The sequence below is a fragment of the Triturus cristatus genome, chromosome 4_1 (genome assembly GCF_964204655.1).
Source record: "Triturus cristatus chromosome 4_1, aTriCri1.1, whole genome shotgun sequence".
NCBI lineage: Eukaryota > Metazoa > Chordata > Amphibia > Caudata > Salamandridae > Triturus > Triturus cristatus.
In genome coordinates, this window is record NC_140585.1 from 1235594818 (window position 1) to 1235620115 (window position 25298).

The 25298-nt window shown below is 45.2% G+C and overlaps 1 protein-coding gene across 3 annotated transcripts in view; it reads right to left on the reverse strand.

Annotated features, from left to right (window-relative positions):
- Positions 1-25298, reverse strand: part of SPRYD3 (SPRY domain containing 3) — a 324679-nt gene that overhangs the window by 133412 nt on the left and 165969 nt on the right. For all 3 annotated transcript variants that reach the window (XM_085654647.1, XM_085654645.1, XM_085654646.1), the window contains exon 5: positions 11402-11537. In XM_085654647.1, coding sequence (XP_085510773.1) covers positions 11402-11537 — 136 coding nt within the window. The remainder of the gene's footprint in view (positions 1-11401; positions 11538-25298) is intronic.

Below are 25298 nucleotides of genomic sequence, written 5' to 3' on the forward strand. Positions count from 1 at the left end.
AGCCACCACTGCAATTGTCGTGTAGTGCCCTCCAAGATCTGGACATGATCGGACAGGTTGCCCTGATGCTGTGCCCACTGGAACTTCAGGTCCCACTGCAGAGCCCGCATATGCCATCTGGCATGTTGCACTAGCAGGATGCAGGAGGTCCAGGAGCCAGAGGGTCATCCTGACTGAAACCCGGGATAGAGGCTGAAAGATCGGAATCATAGCCTGAATATCCCGGACTCGCTGCTCAGGAGGATAAACCCAAAACCACGTCGAATCCAGAACCGCTCCGATGAAGGGAAGCTTCTGAGAGAGACTCGGGTGCGACTTCGGCACGTTGATGGAGAACCCAGCAAATGCAGGAGGTCGGCTGTATTCTGAAGGTGGGTGACTGCCTGGGGCGAGCCCGCCTTCAACAACCAGTCGTCGAGGTAGGGGGAAGACTGACACCCCCGACCTGCGCAGATTAGCTACGGCCACCACCACCACTTTCGAGAACACCCGAGGGGAGCTGGTAAGGCCGAAGGGGAGCACAGCAAACTGAAGATGCTCCTGGCCTACCGTGAACCGCAGGTAACGCCGGTGGGCCGGAAGGATGGGAATGTGAAAATATGCGTCCTGCAAGTCCAACATTACCATCCAGTCTCCAGGGTCGAGGGCAGCCAGAACCTGAGCCAGAGTCAACATCTTGAACTTCTCCTTCCGGAGGAAGCGATCGACGTTACTGAGGTCCAAGATGGGGCGTAGGCCTCCATTGTCCTTCTTGGGGACCAGAAAGTAGTGGGAATAACAACCACGTCCTACTTCTGGCCCAGGAACACGCTCGATAGCCCCCTTGGCCAAGATGCCAGTGACTTCCTTTTGGAGAAGCGCAAAGTGATCCCGACATGCGGTGGAACTGAGGTGGCATGGTGGGGGGGTAGACTTGAAGGGGAGGTAGTAACCCCTCCGGACGATTTGCAGCACCCACCTGTCTGAAGTGACAGCACGCCAGTGGGGGAGGTGATGTTGGATCCTGCCGCCCACTGGCGTGGGGTGCACCCCAAAGCCCGGACTAGGAAGGCTTTGAGGCGGATGCCGCGGGAGCGGAGGTGGACTGACCAGCATGCGGGCCCCGTGCCGCCACGGCGGCCTCCATGCCCGCGCTGAGTTTGGTTCTGCGCAGGCTTCTGGCTGAACGAGCGTGCAGGGGTCGCCCCTTCCGTGGCCACGAAAGGAATGAAAGGTAGATGTGGCCGGGCGAGTGATAGAGAGACCCAAGGATTTGGCCTTAGCCCGAGAGTCCTTGAAACGCTCTCACGCACTGTCTGCCTTATCGCCAAACAGGAGAGTGCCATCAAAAGGCATGTCCATGAGGGAACTCTGGACGTCCCCCGAAAACCCAGTGGACCGCAGAGAAGCATGGCGACGCAAGGACACTGTTGTGGAGATCCCTCTCCCTAAAGAATCCGCGGTGTCTAGCCCACACCAAATGGCGAACTTCACGGCATCCTTCCCCTCCGCAACAGCTTGGGAAAGTATAGCCCGAACCTCTTCCGGGCACTGTCTGCGCCACTGTGTCCCACACAGCAGGAGAGTAGCAGCCCAAGAGGCATGCGGTGTTGACTGACCGCAGCCCCAAGCTGGCAGAGGAAAATAACTTCTTGCCAAACTGCTCCAGCTTTTTCGATTCCTTATGCGGCGGGTCGGTGGGGAACGCACTTTGGGAAGTGGAGGCCTGAATGACCAGGCTCTCCGGAGTCAGATGATCAGTCAAAAAGGCCGGGTCACCCGCTGCCGGGCGATGACACCTGGCCACGCTCTTTTCCACAGGAACCCCTGTGTCTGGCCTCGACCAGGTGCTCATCAAAACATCCGTCAAGGCCTCATTAAACTGAAGCAGAGGTTCCATAAAACTTGCCGCCGGCTGAAGCAATTCAGTAAGGAGGTTCGTCTTGTGAGTGACAATAGGCAGATCAAGGTAAAGGCCCTCAGCTGCTCTATGGAGCACCACAGTATATGTGGCGCCCTCCTCCATGACAGCGGGAGGAGACATTAAACCAGGCTCCGAGGAGAGGTCAAGGCCACCTGCATCCTCCGAGTCCTCCGCACACTCGTGTTCAGACTCGCACTGCCGTGCAAGAGGGTCCTCCGACCCCTCCCAGTCACCCCCTCCTCCACGGCCCGAGGCACAGGCGGCGGGGGAAGGTACAGGGAAAAACAAATGCTCCTACGGCGCCAGGAACGCCGATCCGGCTCCATGTCCCAATTAGGGTCCCAAGCCGAAGCAAAATTGCCCAGAAACTCGGGCAAGGGCGGAGGTGGGACGAACGGAACCCATGGCGGTGCCGCGGCTGGAGCCGCTGGCGGTGGACTTTTCAGCGCCGGAGCCGCTGTTGGCAAGCAAGGGCCCTCAAGGGGGACCGCGAGGCCCGAAGGCGCGCCGGCGGGAGCCCCAGGCCTGAAACGGCGGTCCATGGCAGCAAGAAACTCTTGCACCTGGGCCGGAGTCGCCGACGGACCGGGATGGGGCGGGTAGGCCGCGGGACTCCCAGGCTCCAACGGAGCCGGAGGGGAAGGATCCCTGGTCCCCTCGTCCACATCCAGAAACCGACGGGGGGAAGTCAGAGAGTGAACACGCTTCTTCGACTTTTTTTTGTGACGTCTCTTACCCGATTCTGAGGGTGAAGACTTTGACCCCGAGGAGCAATGATGATGGCTCTGCGGTCAGTCCCTCGACCGACCTCTGGACCTTGAACGGCGCGGAGATGACTGCCTGGCCTCCAGCAGAATTCAGGACCGCTCCCGCAAAGCCTTCGGAGCCATGGCTAGACAGTCAGCACATGATCAGGAGTCATGGTTGCGCTCCAGACAGTAGAGACAGACGCCATGGGGGTCGGCCACCGACATCGTACAGCTGCAGGATTTTAAACACAGGCATCCCTACGTGACCCCAGGAGTCAAAGACTCTAAAGAAGTAGAGACAAAAGTCTCAAAAAAGTTAGTCAAAAAGTGACTAGGGTACGTGCTCTAACCGGATCTGCGCTTGCTGGCGCGGAAAAAGAAAGAACTGATGTCAGCGTGCATGGGTGGCGCCTAAGTAGTCTCCGTGACATCATCTCGGCGCTTCCGACGCCAGCGACTGACGCGGAGCCGCACAACGCCAGCTACCGACGTGCAGGGGTACTGCTGACGAAAAACTCTCCGGATCCAGTCTGACGCCTGGGGATATGCTAAGGTAAGCAATCTATCACTAACGTGTCTCTTTCAGATCCCTACTTTAAAAGAGAACATCAAAAGATGGCCAGAAAGTGGCATGGTACAACGATGAGGCTACTCCAAACTAGAAGAAAAAAAAACTCTTGAACTGCAGTTAAGGGATGTTCGACCAATTAATTATGCCTACACTTATCACAACATTAAAGTGTTTATACAACTTTAAGAACAGAGTAAACAGTAAGTTAGTAATACAAGTACTTAATGTTAAAAAAAAAAAGTAATGTAGACCTGCAGGTCTACTAAGCTGAATAATCTACCCAACCTAACTTAAATGCTCTTGATCCATAAACTGGTCTCAAATTGTGTGCTCCTAGGAAAATATTTTATTTCACCGAGCCGCCTCCCCTCCTACCTCATTATCATTAATGAGAGCACCTCAAAATACGCGCGTTCATCATGTACTTTGTAGAAAAAAAACGATTTTGGTTTATTAGTCAAAGCTTTTGTTTCAAGTATAATAAGAATCAAGTCCACATACAAGGTACAAATTAAGCCTGACTTGTCTCTTAGTTCACCAATAGCATGGTCATCAGGGATGGGGCATGAATATTTCTCAGTTCATTTTCAAAACTATCGCGCTTAATAAATACTCTTAGTGGTGATGCAATCTGATGTGCTAAAATGAAAAGCTTCAGTGTGTTAAAGAAATACGTCTTCAAATTTTGAAAAAAGTGTATCATATTCTAACATTACCTTTGAGGCATAATTTTCATGCCAAATATTTATAAGGCTTGGCGCGCAATGTGCTCTCCAAGACAAAGTCGACCCTTATCTCGGCTCTCCCTATTAATTTGTTGGCTCTCCTACCTTTACCGAGCGAAGGTGGGTGAGACAGTAAAACACAAGCCCCATAAATGCCTGTTTGATTAGAATGTGAACTCATAGGGAACCAATAGCAACTTTGTCAAGAGCTTAGGTTACAAAAATTGCTGTGCAGCATTGTATCACTGCAAGTAACAGATCTTACTTCATTTTATCCAACCCAGAGGCATTCATTGTATCCACTTCAGACGGACGAGTGGCTAAGCAAGCCAACCTGTTGTCTTCAGACTTGTGATCTGAAGATTGTACACTTATCTCAAGTCTGCAGCCATTTTTAACTTGGGCTGATGTCTAACAGCTATTTAGTTTTGGTGCACGACCTACGTGTTGCACCTTTCTTGTACATGTGCTTAGTCTAAATTAATCTCCTGTAAGTGACCAGAGTGAGCTACATTGTTTTAGCACTTAGCCTGCAAGATTGGATTGCGATACCTGCACTCACTGCCACACTTAGTCATTACATACCGGTCCTGTTATTTCAGTGCCGAAAATTATCTCAATTCTGTACCGGTCCTGGGCTCGATGTTACTTCTATACTGCCCTTACACTCAGATCTTTACCTTCTACCTCGATTAGACAAGATCACGGTGCTGCGCCAGTTTAAGGTATTGCACTTAAGGTTAATACAATATTCGTCACAGCTGGACCATCCTCATCCCCCTTCACCCTCAACCACAAAACCCATTACTAGCTATGGACTCCCTGCTGGCGTCGTGTCCCTCAGCCATGGGCAGGACTGCCTGGATGCTCCGAGATATGGAGCTCCGGATACAGTTTATTCTCCTCTAGGCGACGGCATCAAGTGTTTGTGATGTAACAAGTAACACAGATGCAAGGATGCATAGTAGTTTCACTTGCCATTATTTTATAACTATCCAACTTTAATAGCATAAATAGCAATGTTTCTCAAATTCCCAAATAGTTTGGCTACTTTGGCTTTATGGCTTTCTAGTGGCCTCTCAGCTGCATCCCTGCGAGGTAACAGAAGACCACATACTGAACAAAGGCCAGAATCCCACCATCTTTAAAGATGGACTCCCAGAAAGCACCAGCCAGACACAACATCCCATTAGAACTTAGGGTGCGAACTTTGGAAAGAAATATCAACCCAGCTTTGACTACAATTAAAGGGCCCATGTGCAAAAGTTATACACAATCCTAAAACGTGTAAAGGTATAACCAAGGTAAAAAGTGATTTGAACTCTATGCCAGTATGAAAGGTCAGGAATAATATCGGTCCTTTCACTCTGGTCCCATGGACCATGGCTACACCCAGTCTCCTCTTGCACTGTTTTCAGGGCGGTGGGAAGCAGGAATGTTTATAGGTGCATGTTTAAATAACCTATCACTTTTAATACTTCTCAATAAAGTACTATAATCCGATGTAGATGAAATGCCTCTAAATTTAAAACTTGTTTTTATTTTTTAATTTACCTGGATTTAACAAGGAGTGCCACACAGAGGAGTGTGTAGGTGTCACGCTATGCCAGTTCAGGAGATTCGGGAGGTGGGGTTGTAACTCATCCAGCTTCTGAGGTAGCTGATGTGTTGCAATTCTGTGCCACAGGTTATAAAGGACAGGAGAAGCACGTGCCAACACGGACCATATTCTAAGAACAGTTTGACACGGCTACTCAATCCTCGACAGAGCACTGAGGCACAGCACGCAAGAGCGGTCAAAAGCAGTGCACATGTGTCTCAGGCTCTACATCCCACCTTGTAATCATTCAATGAGAAAGACACTAAAATATTGACCAGAAACAATGTGAGCTGCCATCTGATTGGCTGATTGCAATTTGAGCTCTGCAGTCTGAGCCTGCGCTGCAATCAGCCAATGAGAACCAATGGTGCTGGAACAATTTTCAGAGTGGGGGGTTCTACCATTAATCTTACATCACTTTAGTCAAAGGGATTATAAAAGATCCAAACATCATACAAAGAAAAAGTATAGCAAATGAGCCACTCTAATCCAACAGATGATTGGTAAGGGTGTGGTATGTATCAAGTGTACATTTTGGAGCACACTGTCACAAAGATATTACTAAAGCAGGATGTGGTAGAGCACGGTCATTTCCAGATAGTTAATTTTCCCATTGAAATGGCTACAAACTATCCCACTGACATGCAGTTTTCATGATAAAACTAAAACAAGCATTGGCATAGCCAATAGGTCTCGCCTTTGGGACCTTGTAAGTAAAAAAAGAAAAAAAACAAGTTCGGGGTAAGAGCAACATTTTAAGAAGCCGTTCAATGTGTAACATATCTTGAGGCGTGGGTTCGGCAAAACAGTGACTGAAATCTATCAACTGGGACTGAGGGCCACAAAGTGTCAAATATGTCTTGAATGTCCATTAAATGTGGGACAGAAAGATACCTGGAGTGTTCCAGCACCGATGGCAATTGTGTGTGCGTGTGGATGGGTACCATATATGTGGGAGGAAGTAACCTGAGGAAGACAAGCCCAGGAGTGGTGCGTGCACGACACCCCTGCTAGAGTGTAAAAAACACAGCGAGGGCCGGTCCAATTAGCAAAAGCAAATCTTCGAGAGCCATAGAAGTGACCCCTAACCTCCCTTTCTCCATGAAGTGACATTATACATGTAGCACAGCTACTACTTAAAAGGGGACTTTACCGCAAACAACGAGACACTGTCTGTACTATTTTTGCGTGTGCAGTTTTATATAGCACAAGCTCGACCCCAAGGTATCAGAGCGCTTTACATGACCACCAGTTGCATTACAGATGGACACATTTCTTTGGCACGGGTAGATTAGATTAATTAATTTGTCCACAATCGCAGGATAGTGAGCTGATGCCGGGACTCGAAGCTGGTTCCTTAAATTCCAAAACCGACACTTCTGTAATATAAATAGCTTCTTTACTTTGCAATGTCATGAATAATACGATTGATGTCTTGATCGAGAATATTAGGATGGCCGCATTTATAATATGTTTAAAAGAACAGAGTTTGTGGTTCCGGATGAAGACTCTACGAGGAATCAACTTCCAGCACATGTTCATCGCAAATTTTTTTTATTTTTTTTTGGCACGGGTAGATTAGATTAATTTGCCCAGAATCACAGGATAGTGAGCTGACACCGGGACTCGAAGCTGGGTCCTTAAATTCCAAAACAGACATTCAAATAAGTCTTGAATGTCCATTAAATGTGGGACAGAAAGATACCTTGAGTGCGTCGGCACCGATGGCAATTGTGTGTGCGTGTGGATGGGTACCATATATAGGGGAGGAAGTAACCGGAGGAAGACAAGCCCAGGAGTGGTGCGTGCGCGCGCGCGACACTTCTGCAGAGTAAGTACCCCGGCTCGAGTGTAAACAAGTCTGTAAGCGCTCGCCAGGCAGCCGCGGTTGCGCGTGGACTTTTCTCTTTTTCTGCCGTCCCACTTGGACAGCCTCGCCTGCTTTCCTTCTTTAGTAACAGGTTTCTTATCTTTATGGGGCCATGTGTTTGGCCCCATAAAGATAAGAAACCTTTTACGACGCAAGGAAGGCAGACGAGCTCGTCCAAATGGGACGGCTCAAAAAGCCAAACGAAAACGTCACTACCAACTCTTTTCCAATGGCTGGCCACCGTTTAGCATAAACAGTGACACCAGCCAATGGAAAAGTGGGGCGGGGCTTAATGCCCTTTACACAAAATACCCAAAATCATTAAATCTCGCCAGCGAGACTGCGCATGTGCGCAGCCTACGCCAGGCGAGACCTAAAAACTATACAGGGTACAAACTAGGTGTGGAAACTGTCTTTCAGCAAATATTTATAATTTGAACATAATCAAATAAAGTGTTCCGATTAATTTGAATCCCAATAGAAATATTTGTTTCAATCAAACTCTAGAATTACAAAAAATGTGCTTTCAAAACTGCGGATATATTTGAAATGTTTTGTGTAATTAAAAACTGACATCTTACAGTCTTCCCTTACACACTCCCTGTGCTCCAGCACAATTGTCACAGTAAACATATAAAAATCCTCTAACTTTGTGGGCAGGGAAAGAAAAGTAAATGCCAATCTCCATGGTAAAATAAGCAGCAATTTGTAAAATGATATAACCTGACATTTGACATCGGTCTTTGAAAGCACAGCAAAAGTGACAAGATAAAACCAAAATGTAAAGGCATCATTGCTGTTCAGTGACTTTCTGAATGAACAGAACATATATAGCACATGGGTGAGTAGATTTTTCGAGGCCTGGAATGTAGCTATTTTTGATGAATTTTGTAATTCAAAAAAGGGAAGGGAAAAGTGCTGGAGTGGTGGCATTCTGAAAGAAGCCAAACATTTGCGAACCAGCCAATATAAATCCACAAGACTAAAAAAAAACAGACTGTGAAAGCAGCTGGTCAGCGTGCACGTCTAACTACTTAATGGGACCTAGGAATTCAGCTAACAACCCAATAACTCAATCAGAAGAAGATACGAAGGCCGTCTGGATCTGAGATTTGGCAGCAGTGAAGGCCACTGTGGTCCTACTATAGAAGCAATTGCTTAGTGCAAGGAAATCAGGACAGACAGGCTGAAAACATGGTGTTGTCTGGTCATATACCTAGACAAGCCTAGTTCTGAGCTACAAGAAGCCCCTATTTGAAGTCCAAACTCTAAAGTCAAGCCCTTATTAACAGACCTGCAGATCGGTTAAAAGACAGAAGCCCAATCCATTTTCTGTTGCAAGACCTTACCTGTTGATTCCTCCTATTGTCTTCCAACAAAAAGTTTCCCAAGAGCATTACTTCAGATATGTAACAGCTCCTGCAACTCTGAATTTTTCATTTAAAATGAAGAAGGCATTGCAATCCAACAGTAAAGATTTGTGAGAGGGGGTAAGGGAAAAAAAAGATGAGTTGGGGAGGGTGATGGGGGACCAACAAGAAGAGCACAAGGGTTGGGATTTCAGTGAGGAAGAGGCATACAAGGGAGAGAGCAAGAAAACATCTGGACTTGAGTGGAGTGCTCCAAGAAAAATAAAGTAGTTAACTAGCGTGGAGCTGTAGGGGTATACAAGCCATCCAATCAGCAAGATGTCAAGAAGCCATGATCTAGGAGAGGGACACGCAAGAAGGAGTGAAGTCACTAAGTTTGAAGTAACCAAATGAAATTGACAAGAAAGTCGACCAATGTTCAGTAATAGGCTGACTCTGAGCCCACTTTATTAGTATTGCCTACAACAGGTATCTGACAAAAGAAGCTAATAGCGGTCATGAAATGTCAATATCTTGTCTCTTCGTCAACTACATAGAATTGGGCTGAGAAATACCTCCATGGGGGAACCAAAGGCACAGAGCCCAGAGGCACCTGCAGTCTAGCTGGAGGCCTTGGTTGCTTGGTCTTTAAACTAACAAATGTCTGGAAATAATATGAAGGGCATAAATTCAGATGGATGAAGCAAAAATTCAGTTGAAAAGGTTGCCCTTCTTTACCTTATGCGAAACAGCAAGTTAGACAAGAGCACAATGTTCACAGTAAAGTGTGCCCTAACAATGACTCTCATGGTGGGATAGCACGTATATCAAGAGCAGATAATTATTTTCTTTTTCAGGTCAACAAAATGGTCCCAATGCATGCTCAGCCACTTAAAATGTTTTCATCTGTCTAAGATGTTTTACCAAGAGAGTACATTTATCCAATGGAGCCAGTGTGCAGAAATCAATTGAGCAAAATGAGTCACAACCTTGCTCTAAAGAGCAGAAAAATGAACTGCCTTACAGACAGCTCACTATAGTTAATGTTTTGGATTCCATAATGGACGAACGATAAAGCTTTTGGCTACACGTACATGTACATTTCCGGACAGGTCTCATCAGTGATGGGGAACTAAGTGGCAAATGTGTTTTGTAGTGTTCAATTCAAATGAAATCCCATGAGGTAGAAACAGCTTCTTTAGGCCGTAGAGTTGAGTTAAACAGTTGATGCTTTGCATAGCATCCTCCCCCAGATTAATCAACCTCAAAATAACTTACGCCTGCTAGGTCAGACCACGGAAACAGTGCAATATATGATGAGCTGCTGCATCAAGCTAAAACCTTTTAGTTACTCTTGTTAAATTCTCAATTAATAGTTGTTCTCATGAGTTGCTCTATTTAGTTAATTCCTCAATGTTACATTGCAGACCACCTATGTCCAGATTCCAATAAGAAAACTTGGAAGGATCTACAAGTATCCGGTGTAGAACTATGCACATGCATCTTAGGAATACCTTCTCACAAATATTACAACATCTTTGCTAAATTCCTCAGTTTATTTATTTTCTAGTTATTAGCATTTGGAAAGTGAATTTTAATCAATCCATTCTGCTTTTCTTAAATACTAATGAGATAAACTATATCAAAAGTGCTGGTTCGCAAAACGTTTTGACAAATGAACACAAGTCACAGTGAAAAAAAAATCACCATTTGTTAACCAGTTATATTTCTGAAAAAAACAAATTAAACAGTTTTACAACATTCATACACTAATTATAACACTCAACACTCAAAAATAAAAGCAACAAACCTCTTGTGTATCAATGAACATATCTGAAAAACAACACCTACTAGCCTCTTGTCAAGGGGATTTCGGTCATTCGCTATCAACATTTCCCTTTTCTATTACCCCTTTCTAAGCAGCTCTCACCATGAGTCACTTCAATATACACTTGTCATTGTTCACTGAAGGTTTTTTTTCTCCGTACAACATCCTAGATCTAAGAATTCAAAGAGTAAGGGTGAATAATCCAATATGGTTCACACTGTAAACTTTATAGGATTGCTATCCCTTTCAAATTTTGGTATTACTGCCACATTTTGGTATCTTCACTGGCTGATGTGATACTTCGCTTTAAAATGAACAGCTACTATGACTACCTGTGGTTTCTGTTGGAAGGATGCTGCTGGAGATTCTTTGTGTGACATGCACTTTAATGAATGTAGCCCAGATTGGTAGATTCTATTTTTGCTCTGTCCCTTTTCAGTCCAGTCCGTCAAATGTACTATAGAAACACGACAACCTGCTGATGGGCAGAGTGAAATCAACAAGGGTTACTATTGGGAAGAAGTTTCCAGTTCCTTTTTCCAACACACCAAAGTGTTAAGAGAAGAGGTTCCTTCCCAATGACGTGTGTGGATTTGCAAATGGATACCCACCAACAGGGACAATATGGTCACTTGACAGCATGCTCAACCAATGACAGAGACATCTCCACCAATTTGGAGGTCTGGATTAGACGGAGACTAACGCACAACTAGTGGGATTTCTCACTAATGATGTCTCTTAAGGTAGTTACCACAGCCCAAAAAAGGCAGGAGAATCCTTAAGACAATACATTAAATAGCACTCACCCTTTTTCCGTTTTTGGTGAAGAAGATTTGCGCAGTCTGGACCTCAAAAGACACTGGTTCAATTCCACAGCCAATACGGTCACCTGAACTACATTTGGTACCAAATTGTCGTCCTTTGGCACGTCCGTTGTAAAGTCTGTAAATAGCATAGACCAAAAGGAATGAAAACTCAGACAGAAAAAAATATGTGAGCAAACTATGCCCTATAAAACAAAAGAAAAGGCTAATTCAAATTCTACAGTCTTCATGTTTCCCCAAAAACATTATTAGTGCATCCACATCTTAGTCTGGCCCTCCAACACAATCAATGAGGCGGACAGGCCTAAAACACCAGATAGCATATGTACAGAAGGAAAGTAAGAAAAAAGAACTTTGTAATGATTCTTATAAGAATCTCCATTGAAAAATTACAAGAATACAAAGTGCAGGACGAAGGAACACTTTGTTTTAAAGACAGATGCCCTGTCGAATTCACTTTTATACCATGGTAGAGAAAATTAAATGTGGGCCAGTATCATGTTCTTTAGAAAACAAATAGAAATAAACATACCGTCAAGAGAGTGTGTGAGTGAGAGTTTGTGAGTGAGTGTATATATATATATATATATATATTATATATATATATATATATATATATATATATATTCACTTAAAAAACCATAGGTTTCACACGTTATAGTTAGCTGTATATTTCACTCGTAAAAAAACAATGAAATTCCACGTTATAGTTAGATCAGGTAACTATAACTTGCGCGCCCACAATAAACTGCTGATGACGTCACATATTACATCACTCATGACATGGTCAGTGACATCACTCATGACATCAATGATCACATCTGAAATTACACATTGTGGATTGCGGTCGCGCAAGTTATAGTTACCTGATCTAACTATAACGTGGAATTTCATTGGTTTTTTACGAGTGAAATGTACAGCTAACTATAACATGTGTGAAACCTATGGTTTTTTAAGTGAATTTGCAAGGTTTGTAAATGATAATTCCCAACTATAACGTCTGTGAAACCTATGGTTTTTTCAGTGAATTTGTACGGTTTTTTAAATGCTAAGTTATGTTTTTATTTTTTTTTCTGGTGTTTCACTGTGCGCACACCCTGCGCGCACGGTGCGCTTCGCCCACGTTGCGCAGTCCATGCCGTGCGCGCCTCGCCTTTTTTTACACAGTAACATTTGTTTTTTTCTCCCTTGTGGGTCCTTTAATTTATTTAATAAATGCGATTGTTACTTCTTTATTTTTTTTTTTATTTTTTTTTGCCGTGCGCGTACGGTAAGCTTACCGTACGCGCACTCCGCGATTTTTTTTAAAAACTTATTAAATGTATTTTCCGTACTTTTGGTTCCTTCTTGGACCCCCTGACAAACACTAGGGGGTCTGCAACTCTCTTCGTTGCCCCCTTTTCACGTTCCCCACCTTTGTTTCTCAGTGCGAGAGACAGAAAATGGCGGCCGACACTTCCTGATTTCGACCGATTCGAATGTTTACAGTCATGTAACCACCAATCAGAATTGAGCTCGCGCACGGCACCGTACGCGTACGGTAAGCTTACGGTAAGCGCACGGAGCGCGCTTACAGATATATATATTGATTTAAATGCTATTTTCTCAGGACCTACTGAACAGATTTACACCAGACCTACAAAAGGCACATCCTTGACCTGAGGACTACCTCTCTGCCAAATTTCAAGTAATTCTGTTCAGCCGTTCGGGCTGTAGCTCGGACTAAAGGTCCTATGGGAAAATGCATGGGGAAAACGCGTTTTGGGACCCCCCTTTTTTCTCAGCCCCCGCTTGACGAATCCCCCCCGAGACTTTCAGGGTAGGAGCGGAGCGTAGCGCCCCATTAGTTTTGAATATTTCGCGAGGATTCGTCGAGCGGCGCCAAAGTTATTCCAAATAGAATGTTGCGGATTTCCTATGGAAACACGGTCCTCACTATAACCATCTACTGGCGACCGCCTGTAGATAATATATATATATATATATATATATATATATATATACACACATATACACACACACAGAAAAAAACATAGGTTTCAGGGGCGTTATAGTTAGCTGGACTTTTCACTTGTACAAAACCATTGAAATTCCCCAGTTATAATAAGTTCAGCTAACTATAACTCGCGCCCCCGCAATGCACTGCTGATGACGTCACATATTACATCACTCATGACATGGTCAGTGACATCACTGCCAACATCTCTGATGACATCTGAAATGACATCACTGATGACATCACTGATGACGTCATCCAGTGAGAGTGTGTTTCTGTAAATTTTAAATATGTTTAATATATATATAGGGAAAAACCTATAAAAGAATGAGTGGATGTATAAGTGTGTGAATGGATGATTTAGTAGGTGCGTGACTGACTCTATAAGTGAGTCATTGAACGTATCTTACTGCAGACTAGTGACTAAACTGTGTGAATGTCTGTATCTGTCGGTCTGTTGGTGTATAAGCGGCTGCATGGTTTTGTGAATAGCTATACGAGTGTCTCTATGGGTTATTGATTGCTTGTCTGAGTATCTGTATGGGTGCCTGAGTGTTTGTGTGGATGTGGTGTGTGTGACTGTGCATACATGTGTGAGTGGGTGATTCTATTGGTGCATGGTTTTAAGAGTGCATCTGTGATGGACTGTATGGTTGGGTGAGTGTATGTATGGGTGTGTTAGTGATTGAATGTATATCTCAGTGGTACATGTGTGAGTAACTACATATGTGAAAGGCAGTATATATGTGTGTAAGATTATATAAGTGGGTATAGGTGTGTGTGTGATTGTGAGAGTGGCTCTATGGATGAGTGTGTGCTTGTATCACTGATTGTATAAGAGCGTAAGAATGTGGTACTATTTTTATGAGTAAGTGAACTTGTGGGTGTCTAACTGCATAGGTGAGTAAATGGGATTGTGATTAATTATTTGCATGACTGACTAGGTGTTAGAGTACCTCTATGGATGATTGGTGGTGTGTGTGTGTCTATGTAGGTGTATAAATGCATATGATAGTCCTGTACTGAGTGACTAAGTATGAGTGACTGTACAGGTGAGTGAGTGGATGTGTGTGTAGATCTAAGAGTCAATGAGTGGGTATGTTGTTATTGGTATATCTATGGTTTTGAGAATGGACGTCTGAAATTTTGATTGAGTATATCAAAGGGTGTGAGAAGATGCACTAATATATCACATGGATGACGTCATCAGTGATGTCACTGACCATGTCATGAGTGATGTAATATGTGACGTCATCAGCAGTGCATTGCGGGGGCGCGAGTTATAGTTAGCTGAACTAACTATAACGGGGGAATTTCTAGGGTTTTGTACAAGGGAAATGTCAGCTAACTATAACGTGCATGAAACCTATGGTTTTTTTCCAGTGAATTTCAAAGGTTTTTTAAATGCCAATTCCTATCTCTAAATTATCTCTAAAGATATCATGTTTAATGATTTTCATTGGATTTCTATATTTTTCAATTTCAGTGTGTCAATTTCATTAATTATGTTTTTTTGAAATTCTTTTTTAACACAATTTTTTTAACCTATTTTTTCATTTAAATCTTTTCAAAATTAAAAAATGTGATTTGTTTTTATTGGGTTTTTCAAACATTTTTTTATATTTTTAAAAATATTTTTTTAACTATATGTTCAAAACTTTGACATATTTTTTTCACATGTTTTTTGGCTCCGCGCACCCAACGCGTTAGGAACCGCTCACCCAATGTGAGAGAATCCGTGCAGCGAACGCGAGAGAATCCGTGCAGCGAACGCGAGAGGACGCGCGCACCCTCCGCGCATTTCACAGTTTTTTTTTTTTAAATGGGGGCCTCAGGGTGTCCTTCTGGGACCCCCTAAGCAGATCTAGAGGGTCAGAGTATTTCCACTCTGCCCCCTTTATATGTTTTACACACTTATTCCCCTTGCTTCTTCAGCCTGGCTTCTACCGAGGCAGAAAATGTCCGCGAACAGTTTCTGGTTTCGAATGTAGACACACTCGACAGCCAATTAGCATTCAGCGCGTGATCGTCAGGGTGCGCGCTCGGTGCGGGGAGGGTGCGCTTACGGTGCGCGGATCCTCCCCGGCCATAGATATCACTAACTTTTTTACCCTAATTTTCTTAGGAACTACTGAACAGATTTACACCATTTATGCAAAAGGCACGAGTCTGAACTGAGGACTACCTCTTTGCCAAATTTGGTGTAATTCCGTTCAGCAGTTCGGGCTGTAGCTGCGACAACAGATCCTATGGGAAATTGCATGGGGAAAACGCGTTTTGGGACCCCCTTTTTTTCCTCGGCCCCCGCTTGACGAATCACCACGAAACTTTCAGGGTCGGAGCGGAGCGGAGCTGGGCAAAAGTTTGGAAAATTTCGCAAAGATTCGTCAATCGGCGCCAGACTTATTGGGAATAGAATGTTGCGGATTTCCTATGGAAAATAGGTCCTAACTATAACTATCTACTGGCGACCGCCAGTAGATAATATATAGTGATATATGGGGGGAGGGGTGTAGAACAAGTTACTTATCTTCGGTAACGCTTGTTCTGGTGGATACAGTAACTGCCTGTGGATTCCTAACCTTTTGAATTACACCTGCGCCGGCAGGTGTAAAAACCTTTTCTTAACTCTCCCACGTCGACGAAGACGTCACAATGCCACGGCTACGCTCGCGACTCCGCATGACGTCATCAGAGCCATATGACGTCAGTCAGTACCACCCCTTTTTTTCGAGGCGAACAGGTGGAATTACAACACAATTGGAGTATACAATATATACACCAATACACAAAGTATATAGTTTAAGACCTAGGAAAACATAGTTTAAGACATAGGAAAACATCGATGTCAAACAATAACTTTTTAGGTATACGAAAGTGGACAACGTCGAGGAGGGTGGGTCAGTGAGGAATCCACAGGCAGATACTGTATCCACCAGAAAAAGCGTTACCGAATGTAAGTAACTTGTTCTTCTGATGGATATATCTGCCTGTGGATTCCTCACCTTTTGAATTGAATCCCACAGTAGTCCTGCTCCCGGAGGAGGGTGTCCACCTGCCCATACCAAAAAGTCCTGCAGCACAGAACGTGCAAAATGACCATCCCTCCTCACCTCAGAATCCAAGCAATAATGCTTCACGAAAGTGAGGAGGGAGGCCTATGTTGCAGCCTTACAAATATCCACTACAGGGACACCACTAGCCAAAGGAGATGGGGAAGACTTTGCTCTAGTAGAATGAGCTCTGATACCTTCAGGAGGCTCCTTCTTGGCCAGGGCGTAGCATATATTGATGAACAAGATGATCCACCTGAATAGCGTTCTCTTGTGGACGTCTTTGCCCTTCATCTTCCCCACAAAGCCATCGTCGAGGCTTTGGTTCGGTCCTGTCCAGATAGAAGCAGACCTCCCTTCGAGGGTCCAGGCGGTGAAGTCTCTCCTTCTCCCTGGAAGGGTGAGGGGGGAGGATAGAAGGTAGGAAAAGTAATAGACTGCTCCAGATGGAAAGGAGAAACCACCTTAAGCAGGAAAGCAGCCCTGGTCCTAAGAACCATCTTGTCTGCATGGATAGTAGTAGAAGGGGGCCTAAAACCAAGAGCCTGCAGCTCACTTACCCTCCTGGCCGAGTAGTTCGCCACCACAAAAAAAGTCTTAAAAGAAAGCAGCCTCAAAGGACAACTATCAAGAGACTCAAAAGGAGAACTACATTCAAATCCCATGGAGGCATTATGAAGGGAGTGGGAGGAAACCAATTGGTGGAGTCCTTAATGAACCTCATAACAATGGGGAGGACTTAATAAAGACGGTTGGTCAGGCAAACAAAGGAAGGCTGACAAGTAGCCCTTAACAGTCGCCATAGCACAACCTTGATGGGCCAAAGAAAGTTAAAAACTAAGTACATCTGATAAATGGGCCGTCAAAGGATCAATGGACCTCTCTCCACACCACTTCACAAACCCGGCCCATCTACAAGAATAGACAGATTTGGTGGAGTGTCTCCTGGACGATAAAATAACAGCCACCACATCCGGTGGGAGAGAGAAAGAACTCAGATTGCCCCGCTCAATCTCCAGGCAGAAAGGTGCCGGCTCTGGAGGTGGGGGTGTAGAACCTGCCCCTGCAAGAGGAGACCTGCCATGAGAGGGAGACTGAGAGGAGGGTACGATGAGAGGTGAAGAAGGTCTGTGTACTACACCCTTCTTGGCCAATCCGGGGCGATCAATATAACTTGGGCCTGGTCTTGGTGAATAGTCCTCAGAACCCAAGGAATCAAGGGTATGGGGGAAACGTGTAATGGAGTTTTGAGCCCCAATCCAACTGAAACGAGCCCCCCAACGCTCCCCACATCGGAAACTGGAGACTGCAGAATGACGGGCAGCGCTTTCTCTTGAGTAGCAAAAAGGTCCAACCGAGGAAACACCCACATCTTGAAGATGCGATGGACCACCTTCGGATGAAGCCTCCACTCGTAATCGGCCGAGAATTGCTGACTGAGATTGTCCGCATGCACATTCAGCACCCCGGCCAGATGATTTGCAAACACACAAATCCGATGATCCTGAGCACACAAAGAAAGGTAAGGAAAGCCTTGAGAGCCAAACACAGATTTCCTTTATGAGGTGGAGCGAAATCAACAAAAAGTTGTTTTGTGAAATTCTTTTGTCCTATCAATATAGTATAACAATGCTCTTTTTACATCAAGAGTATGTAGAGTCCTTTCTGCTAATGAATTAGGTTGAGGGAAGAACACAGGTAACTCAACTGATTAGTTAATATGAAAAGCAAAACCTACTTTTGGAAGGAATTTAGGGTTTGTACAAAGAACCACTATCTTTATGAAGTTGAAATAAGAGTTCTTCTAGGGTTAATGCATGTAGCTCACCAATACTTTTCAGTGCTATATATAGATATATTATGGGGTAATAGGACTACAAGGGGGCCATAGATTAGGCCAAGATTGGGCTATATACTATTTTGTTTTAATAAAAAGACCAAAGATAATCGCGTCTTTATAAATATGTCGACATGATAACATAGGACCTATGTATGTCCTTTTTATAACACCCTCAATAGAACCTGTGTAAAAAACAGAATAACTGCTTCCAAACCGCTGTCATATTTAGCACTTTTAAGAGCGTATTTGCCCTAATACATCAGATTGAATAGGGACCAATGGTACCTCAGGTATAATAATGGGAACCTAAAGCTTTAGGCATAACTGATTAATAAGTGTATATTTATCTCACAATACAGTGATACATCTGCCAATAATCCCTTGGAGGAGGTTAATGAGTACGAATAAGTGAAGAGTAAACTAAATTTTACTTCGTGGATGAACAAGAACTCTCAATCTAATGTGAGACAATATCATTCGGGTCTTTTGTGAGTTGCGATTTTTACAAATTAATTAAATATGGCTAGTAATCAGGGTGTGCATTTCATTTGAGATAATAATACATCTAACGACCATCCCGTACAATTTCAAATAGGAGGTGGTTCTAGAACAACAGGCTGAAGGTAATAGCGGTTATTATACATTAGGCAGTTCTGGTATTAATTTAAAAGCAAAGATTAAATATGGAGTATACAGATAAAGAAATTGTATGCACACAATATTAAGAAAGTAACAATAGATATATTGAGGCTCTCATGATAAGTAGTATTCATAAGCCCAGAATGATGATTAAGTATGCATCTCAGGAGAGGACTAGCTAGGACATGGAATGAAAGTGCATGTTAGTAGAATGATGAGGAGGTAGGAAGTACAAGCAACTTTTGTAACACTGAACTTCTGTATGTAAATATGTCCATTTTAAATGTAATTGTGAATATTTTATATTTTAAGAGAGATCTTTGTCAAAAAATGTATGTCCTGAAGGTGTTGTTTATCAAGCTTCACCCACCGAAACACCTGGTTTACAACTTTATATTTTTATTGTGGCAGCTTTGTGTTTTTATTATGTAATTAGAGAAATATATGAAATGTGTTTTTAACTTTGATAATGTACATATCAAATTTTTGAGAAGGTTTATATGTGATAAATATGGATCAATGTATTTGTTTTTAACAAAGTATCGCAGTGATATTCTATATTTTCAGATAATTCCAATTTAAATAAATGGGACAATTTTACATATAATGATGTTCAGTGTGCAGATAACGGAGTGAAAGTAAATAAAGACATTTTGAGCTTGAATGAGTGAGCATTGATTCACCTTATTGGATGTGTAACTAGAGTATGTGACACGAAAAGCACCATTTCTTGTTTTAACTATAACTGACCCTGCCCATTTTGGGCGTAAGGGCACCTCTACCATTTTTGTGAACATCCACTTGAGGGCCCAAAGAGGTGTTCCTTGTCACATGGAACATTTAAAATAGACTATTGAACTTCTGGTTTAAACCCAGAGATTGAGCCATGCATGTTTTCTAAGGAGAATGCTGGTGTTAATTCCTCTTACTGTAGAGTCAGAAGCATCTAGTGCACACCTAATAGAGAAATTAGATATTATTTTCCTTATTGCACTAGTCCCTGTCCTTTCTTTATAATCCTCTGGGAGGTGTTTGAGTAGCTCCTCCATTTCGTCCCAGAGGGCTCTATCATATCTCGCCAATAGCCCTTGTGTGTTGGCAATGCGCTAATGGTTGGCAGATTGTGCAGCTAATATTTTGCCCGATGCATCAATTAACTTAGACTCTGTCTGGAGGAGGTGCATCTGCTGTAGTTTGAGAATTTGCTCCATTCCGAGCATTGAATACCACTAGGGAATCTAAAGGCACCTGTCCCTTAATAACAAGCATTTGCAATGAAATAGGTCTCGCATTTGCGAGAGTTTGAGCTATTTTTATTGTAAATGACATTGCCTTTTATTAATGTTTTGGTTTTTGAAACATAAATAACAGCCAGTGTCATTTACAATGCCAATAGGTCAAACTTGCGTAAATGCGAGACCTATTGCATTGCAAATGCTTGTTGTTACCAAAAAGCCCTTTCCACAGCGCATACTGGCTCTTTGAACGTTACTCACAATAACAAACAAGTACAGGTAAAGCACGAGATGGCTTCATGTTACCAAAAGCACAATGCTCCAGCACTGGAATTATAATCAACATAGTGGCAGAACATAAATCCCAATGGCAGGAGTCAGGAGGCCTCAAAAGGAACACATTAACCTGTAATGTGCTAGTATCTGGTGGAGGAATATGGTTAACACCAGTGTGCACACTGATGAGAGGCATGTGAGTCCAGGACAGTGTCTCCTATGATTGAGCAGTGCGGACCCTGAGTAACAATCTCTTAATCATGCAGTTTTGCCATGTGCACCACTCCTGTTATCATCAGCGCTATTCTTATTGTTGTCATCGGCACTAGTCTCATTGTTATTATCACCTATTCTCACTTTTCTCGTTAGCACTAGTCCCACTGTTATCATCAGAGCTATTTTCATTGTTATCATCACCACTAGTCCCATTGGTATCATCAGTGCTATTCTCATTGTTGGCATAGGCACTGTCCCATTGGTATCATCAGCGCTATTCTCATTGTCATGGGCACTAGTCCCATTGGCATCATCAGCGCTATTCTCATTGTTGGCATCGGCACTAGTCCCATTGCTATCATCAGTGCTATTCTCAATGTTGGCATCGGTACTAGTCCCATTGGTATCATCAGCGCTATTCTCATTGTTGTCATGGGCACTAGTCCCATTGGTATCATCAGCGCTATTCTCATTGTTGTCATGGGCACTAGTCCCATTGGTGGTATCAGCGCTATTTTCATTGTTGGCATCAGCACTAGTCCCATTGGTGGTATCAGCACTATTCTCATTGTTGGCATGGGCACTAGTCCCATTGGTATCATCAGTGCTATTCTCATTGTTGGCATGGGCACTAGTACCATTGGTATCATCAGCAATATTCTCATTGTTGGCATCGGCACTAGTCCCATTGGTATCATCAGCGCTATTCTCACTGCTGTCATGGGCACTAGTCCCATTGTTGTCATGGGCACTAGTCCCATTGGTATCCGTGCTATTCTCATTATTGGCATCGGCACTAGTCCCATTGTTATCAGTGCTATTCTCATTGTTTTTTGTTTGTTTATTGAAAGAAACCTTTATTGGACTTCAAGGAGTTACAAACATGGGCCTACAACCCTTTTGTGCCGGCCGCTAAGTAGCCTGAGACGTAGCATTCTCCGTTATACAGATTGGTCAATCCGGGGAGCCCGTCAGTCCATCATCGCACCCAATGAAGGCAGAAGCAACAGTTGAGTGACAATATTAGATACGGTTTCAGATTTCAATTTAAAATTAAGAAACATTACACACAAACAAGGCAATAGACATTATAAATAACAGGACGCGCTCCCCGGGGTAGGGAATCAGTGATCAGCGGCAGAGAAGGGAGGGGGGGCACGGGAGCAGAGGAAAGAGCAAACTATAACACACTCGTAACTTAACAGACGAGGAATGCTCGGCTAGGGGGACGAAGAGGCATCCAATACAACAGCCAGTGGAGGGGCACAGATGTCTCCGCGATAAGCGTTCCACGGACCCCACACCCCAGTCCATTTCCGCGGCTTGCCTCTCGCTACATACACCGTCTTTTCTCTAAACATGCACCAATCCATATTCTCCTTCCACACCGAGACCGTGGGCGGCCTCTGGGAACCCCATAACTGGGCAATGTTACGTTTGGCCACCATATTTCCCAAAGTCGCCCACCGCGTCTGTGCCACATTATAATCGTTTGGCTCCCACACGTTCAGCAGGCATCTCCTAGCTTCTGGAAGCAGCGCAACATGAGTGACTTCCTCCATTACCGCATGCACCCGACGCCAAATGAGCGCCACCTCAGGGCATTCCCATAGAACGTGAAGGAAAGTACCCAGCGAACCACAGCCACGCTTACACATCCCATCCACGGAGAAACCCATGCGCATCAGGCGGGGACCAGTGACGTACACTCTATGGAGTATCTTTAATTGCACGAACCGAAGGCGGGCCGGAATTGCCACCTCCCGCGGGGAGGCTATTGCCGAGACCCAGTCCTCATCATCTAATTCCAAACCGTCAGCCACCCAGATCTCCCTCAAGCGGGTCAACAGATCCGCCCGATTGTTGATAAGCTTTTTATAGCTCAAGGAGATTGTGCTGTCAGGCACGTAGCCATCGAGCACCCTATCCTCCAGCAGGGAATTTTCCGGGATAGCGGTGGCATCAGGGAAAACCGAGCACAACACATGACGGACCTGGGCATGTCGGAAATACTCCCTATCGTTTAGCTTATATTCCGCCTTCAGCATTTCAAACGTTTTAAACTCCCCTTTCACCCAGAGGTCACTCACCTTACATATGCCAATCGTATCCCATTTCTCAAACCCTTTGGTTTTCCACAAACAGCCCAGCCTTTCCGAAGCATACAGTGGAGTCGCTCGAGTCAGGCGGTCCTTCCAACCCATCGCAGCATTAGCAGCATGCCACACCCATACCGCTATCTTTGTTGGGCCTGTCAACTGCACACCAGGAGACTACGAATAGAGTGCTCTATTATAATCCCCCCCAGGCAATAGCATTTTATCCATCTCGAACGCCGGGTTCAGGGCCGGCCCGTACATCCCGTGGTTCACCGCCGCCAATTGGGACGCCCAATAATATCGCTTGATATCGGGGAGTGCAATACCTCCATCATACCAAGAGAGTGTCAATTTTGTGAGAGCGATTCGGGGTCGCCCGTCCCAGAACAACCGCCTCTGCAGGCTCTCCACCTCACGGAAATAGCGGGCCGGTATGACGTCGAGTGTATTTTGCAGCGCATACAGGAATCGTGGCAGCGACATCATTTTAAACAGCGCCGCGCGCCCGAGCGGCGAAAGCGGAAGCCGTCGCCACCTCGAGACGTCGGCCCTCAGTCGTTGGAGTGGGGGGGAGTAGGTTCCGCTCAGAACGGGCCACAGGGTCCAAAGTTATGAACACTCCCAGGTATTTAAACCCTGACAGCGCAATCTGGATAGAGCAGCCACGCGGAAGGAGAGGAGCGTCCCCAGAGAGAACATAGACGCATGACTTGGCCCAGTTAATGACCAAGCCGGAGTTGCGACCAAATGAGTTCAGAACATCGACCAGTACTATCAAAGACTGCCGGGGAGATGTGAGGTACAGGAGAATGTCGTCCGCATAAAGAGAAATGCGGTCCTCAAATTCAGGCGTCCACCTAATGCCGCGCAATGAGGGCTCCTATCGTAACCAGGCAGCCAGAGGTTCCAAGGCAAGTGCAAAAAGGAGGGGTGACAGCGGGCAACCCTGCCGCGTGCCTCTTCCCAACCCGAAGGGCGCCGACACTCTGCCATTCACAACTACCTGAGCCAACGGTTCCTCATACAGCAACCTCACCCAACCGATAAACCCGGGGCCAAAACCAAATTTCGCAAGCGCCGCCCAAAGATATGGCCATTCTAGGGTATCGAACGCCATAGTGGCATCCAAGGACGCCAAAACGGCCGGATCACGTATGTACTCCGCTCTGGCGAGCACTCCATGAAGACGCCTCAGGTTCAGGGCCGTATTACGGTGAGGTATGAAACCGGACTGGTCCGGATGGATCAAGTCGCCGACGACCCCAACCAGACGGTTAGCTAAAACCTTAGCAAGAATTTTAGGCTCAGCATTAAATAAGGAGATGGGCCTGTAAGAAATGCACCGATCCCGCGGCTTCCCCTCCTTGTGAATCACGACTATGGTAGCGAGACGCTGAACATAGGGGAGGGAGCCCACGTCACGCGCCTCAAGAAACATGTCGCGGAGATGAGGCGCCATCTTGTCCGGGCGCAGTTTATACAGTTCAATGGGAAGGCCATTGGGACCCATGGCCTTGCCAGAAGCGATCGAGCGAATGGCCAAAGCAATCTCGTCAGGCGACAACGTCGCATCCATCAGTGCCCTATCCGCCTCTGACAAAGACGGCAACACTATATCTCTCAGCAACAGATGAGAGTCATCCTCAAGGCCATTCGAGACTGGAGAATATACGTCACGGAAATAAGTCGCGAAACATTCAACTATTTCCACAGGGTCAGTCACACGCACGCCATCCGCTCTCTCAATAACCGGCACCACTCGACTCGCTCTCTCCTTCTTGTCCAACCATGCAATCAATTTACCAGCCTTGTCCCCCACATCATATAAGCGCCCCTGTTGCTCTCTACTCATCACTTTGGCAGCGTCAGTAACCAACGCTCTATAGTCAAGCTGTTTAAGACTGAGAACATGCAGCGTATCTTTCGTAACACCCAGCTCCAGGTCTCCCTCCAACTTGGCTATGTCGTTTTCAAGGCGAACCACCTCTTCAGTCTTGCTTTTCTTGGAGTGGGAGATGAGAGAAAGAGCCTGCCCACGGAGCACTGTTTTGAAGGCTTCCCATAACGAGACAGCAGAGGACACTGACCCCACGTTTTCAGTGAAATAGCGCTCAATAGACTTAACCAGGTCCGCCCGGATTTTAGGATCACGCAGGTACCAGGGGTTTATCGGTGACACCCTCCCCTCAGCCCCGTGGGTGACCTCAATGCGCAACAGTAGTGGGGAGTGATCGGAAATACCCCGGGCCAGATGTCTTACTTCTCTAATCATCACAGCTTGGGCCGCCGGCATAAGGACATAATCAAGTCTCGACAAACTCCCATGAGCTCCTGAGTGAAAAGTGTATTGTGCCTGCCCCGGGTGCATTAGTCTCCAGCAGTCTATCAGCCCGAAGGTATCTATAAACTCACTCAGCCAGGCCTGTGCCCCTGGGAGGATGACGATCCGCCCCGCCAGATACGACAGAGTTAAAATCGCCCGCCACCACCAGAACCCCCCCCCCGGGAGTCCCAGGACCATTCGC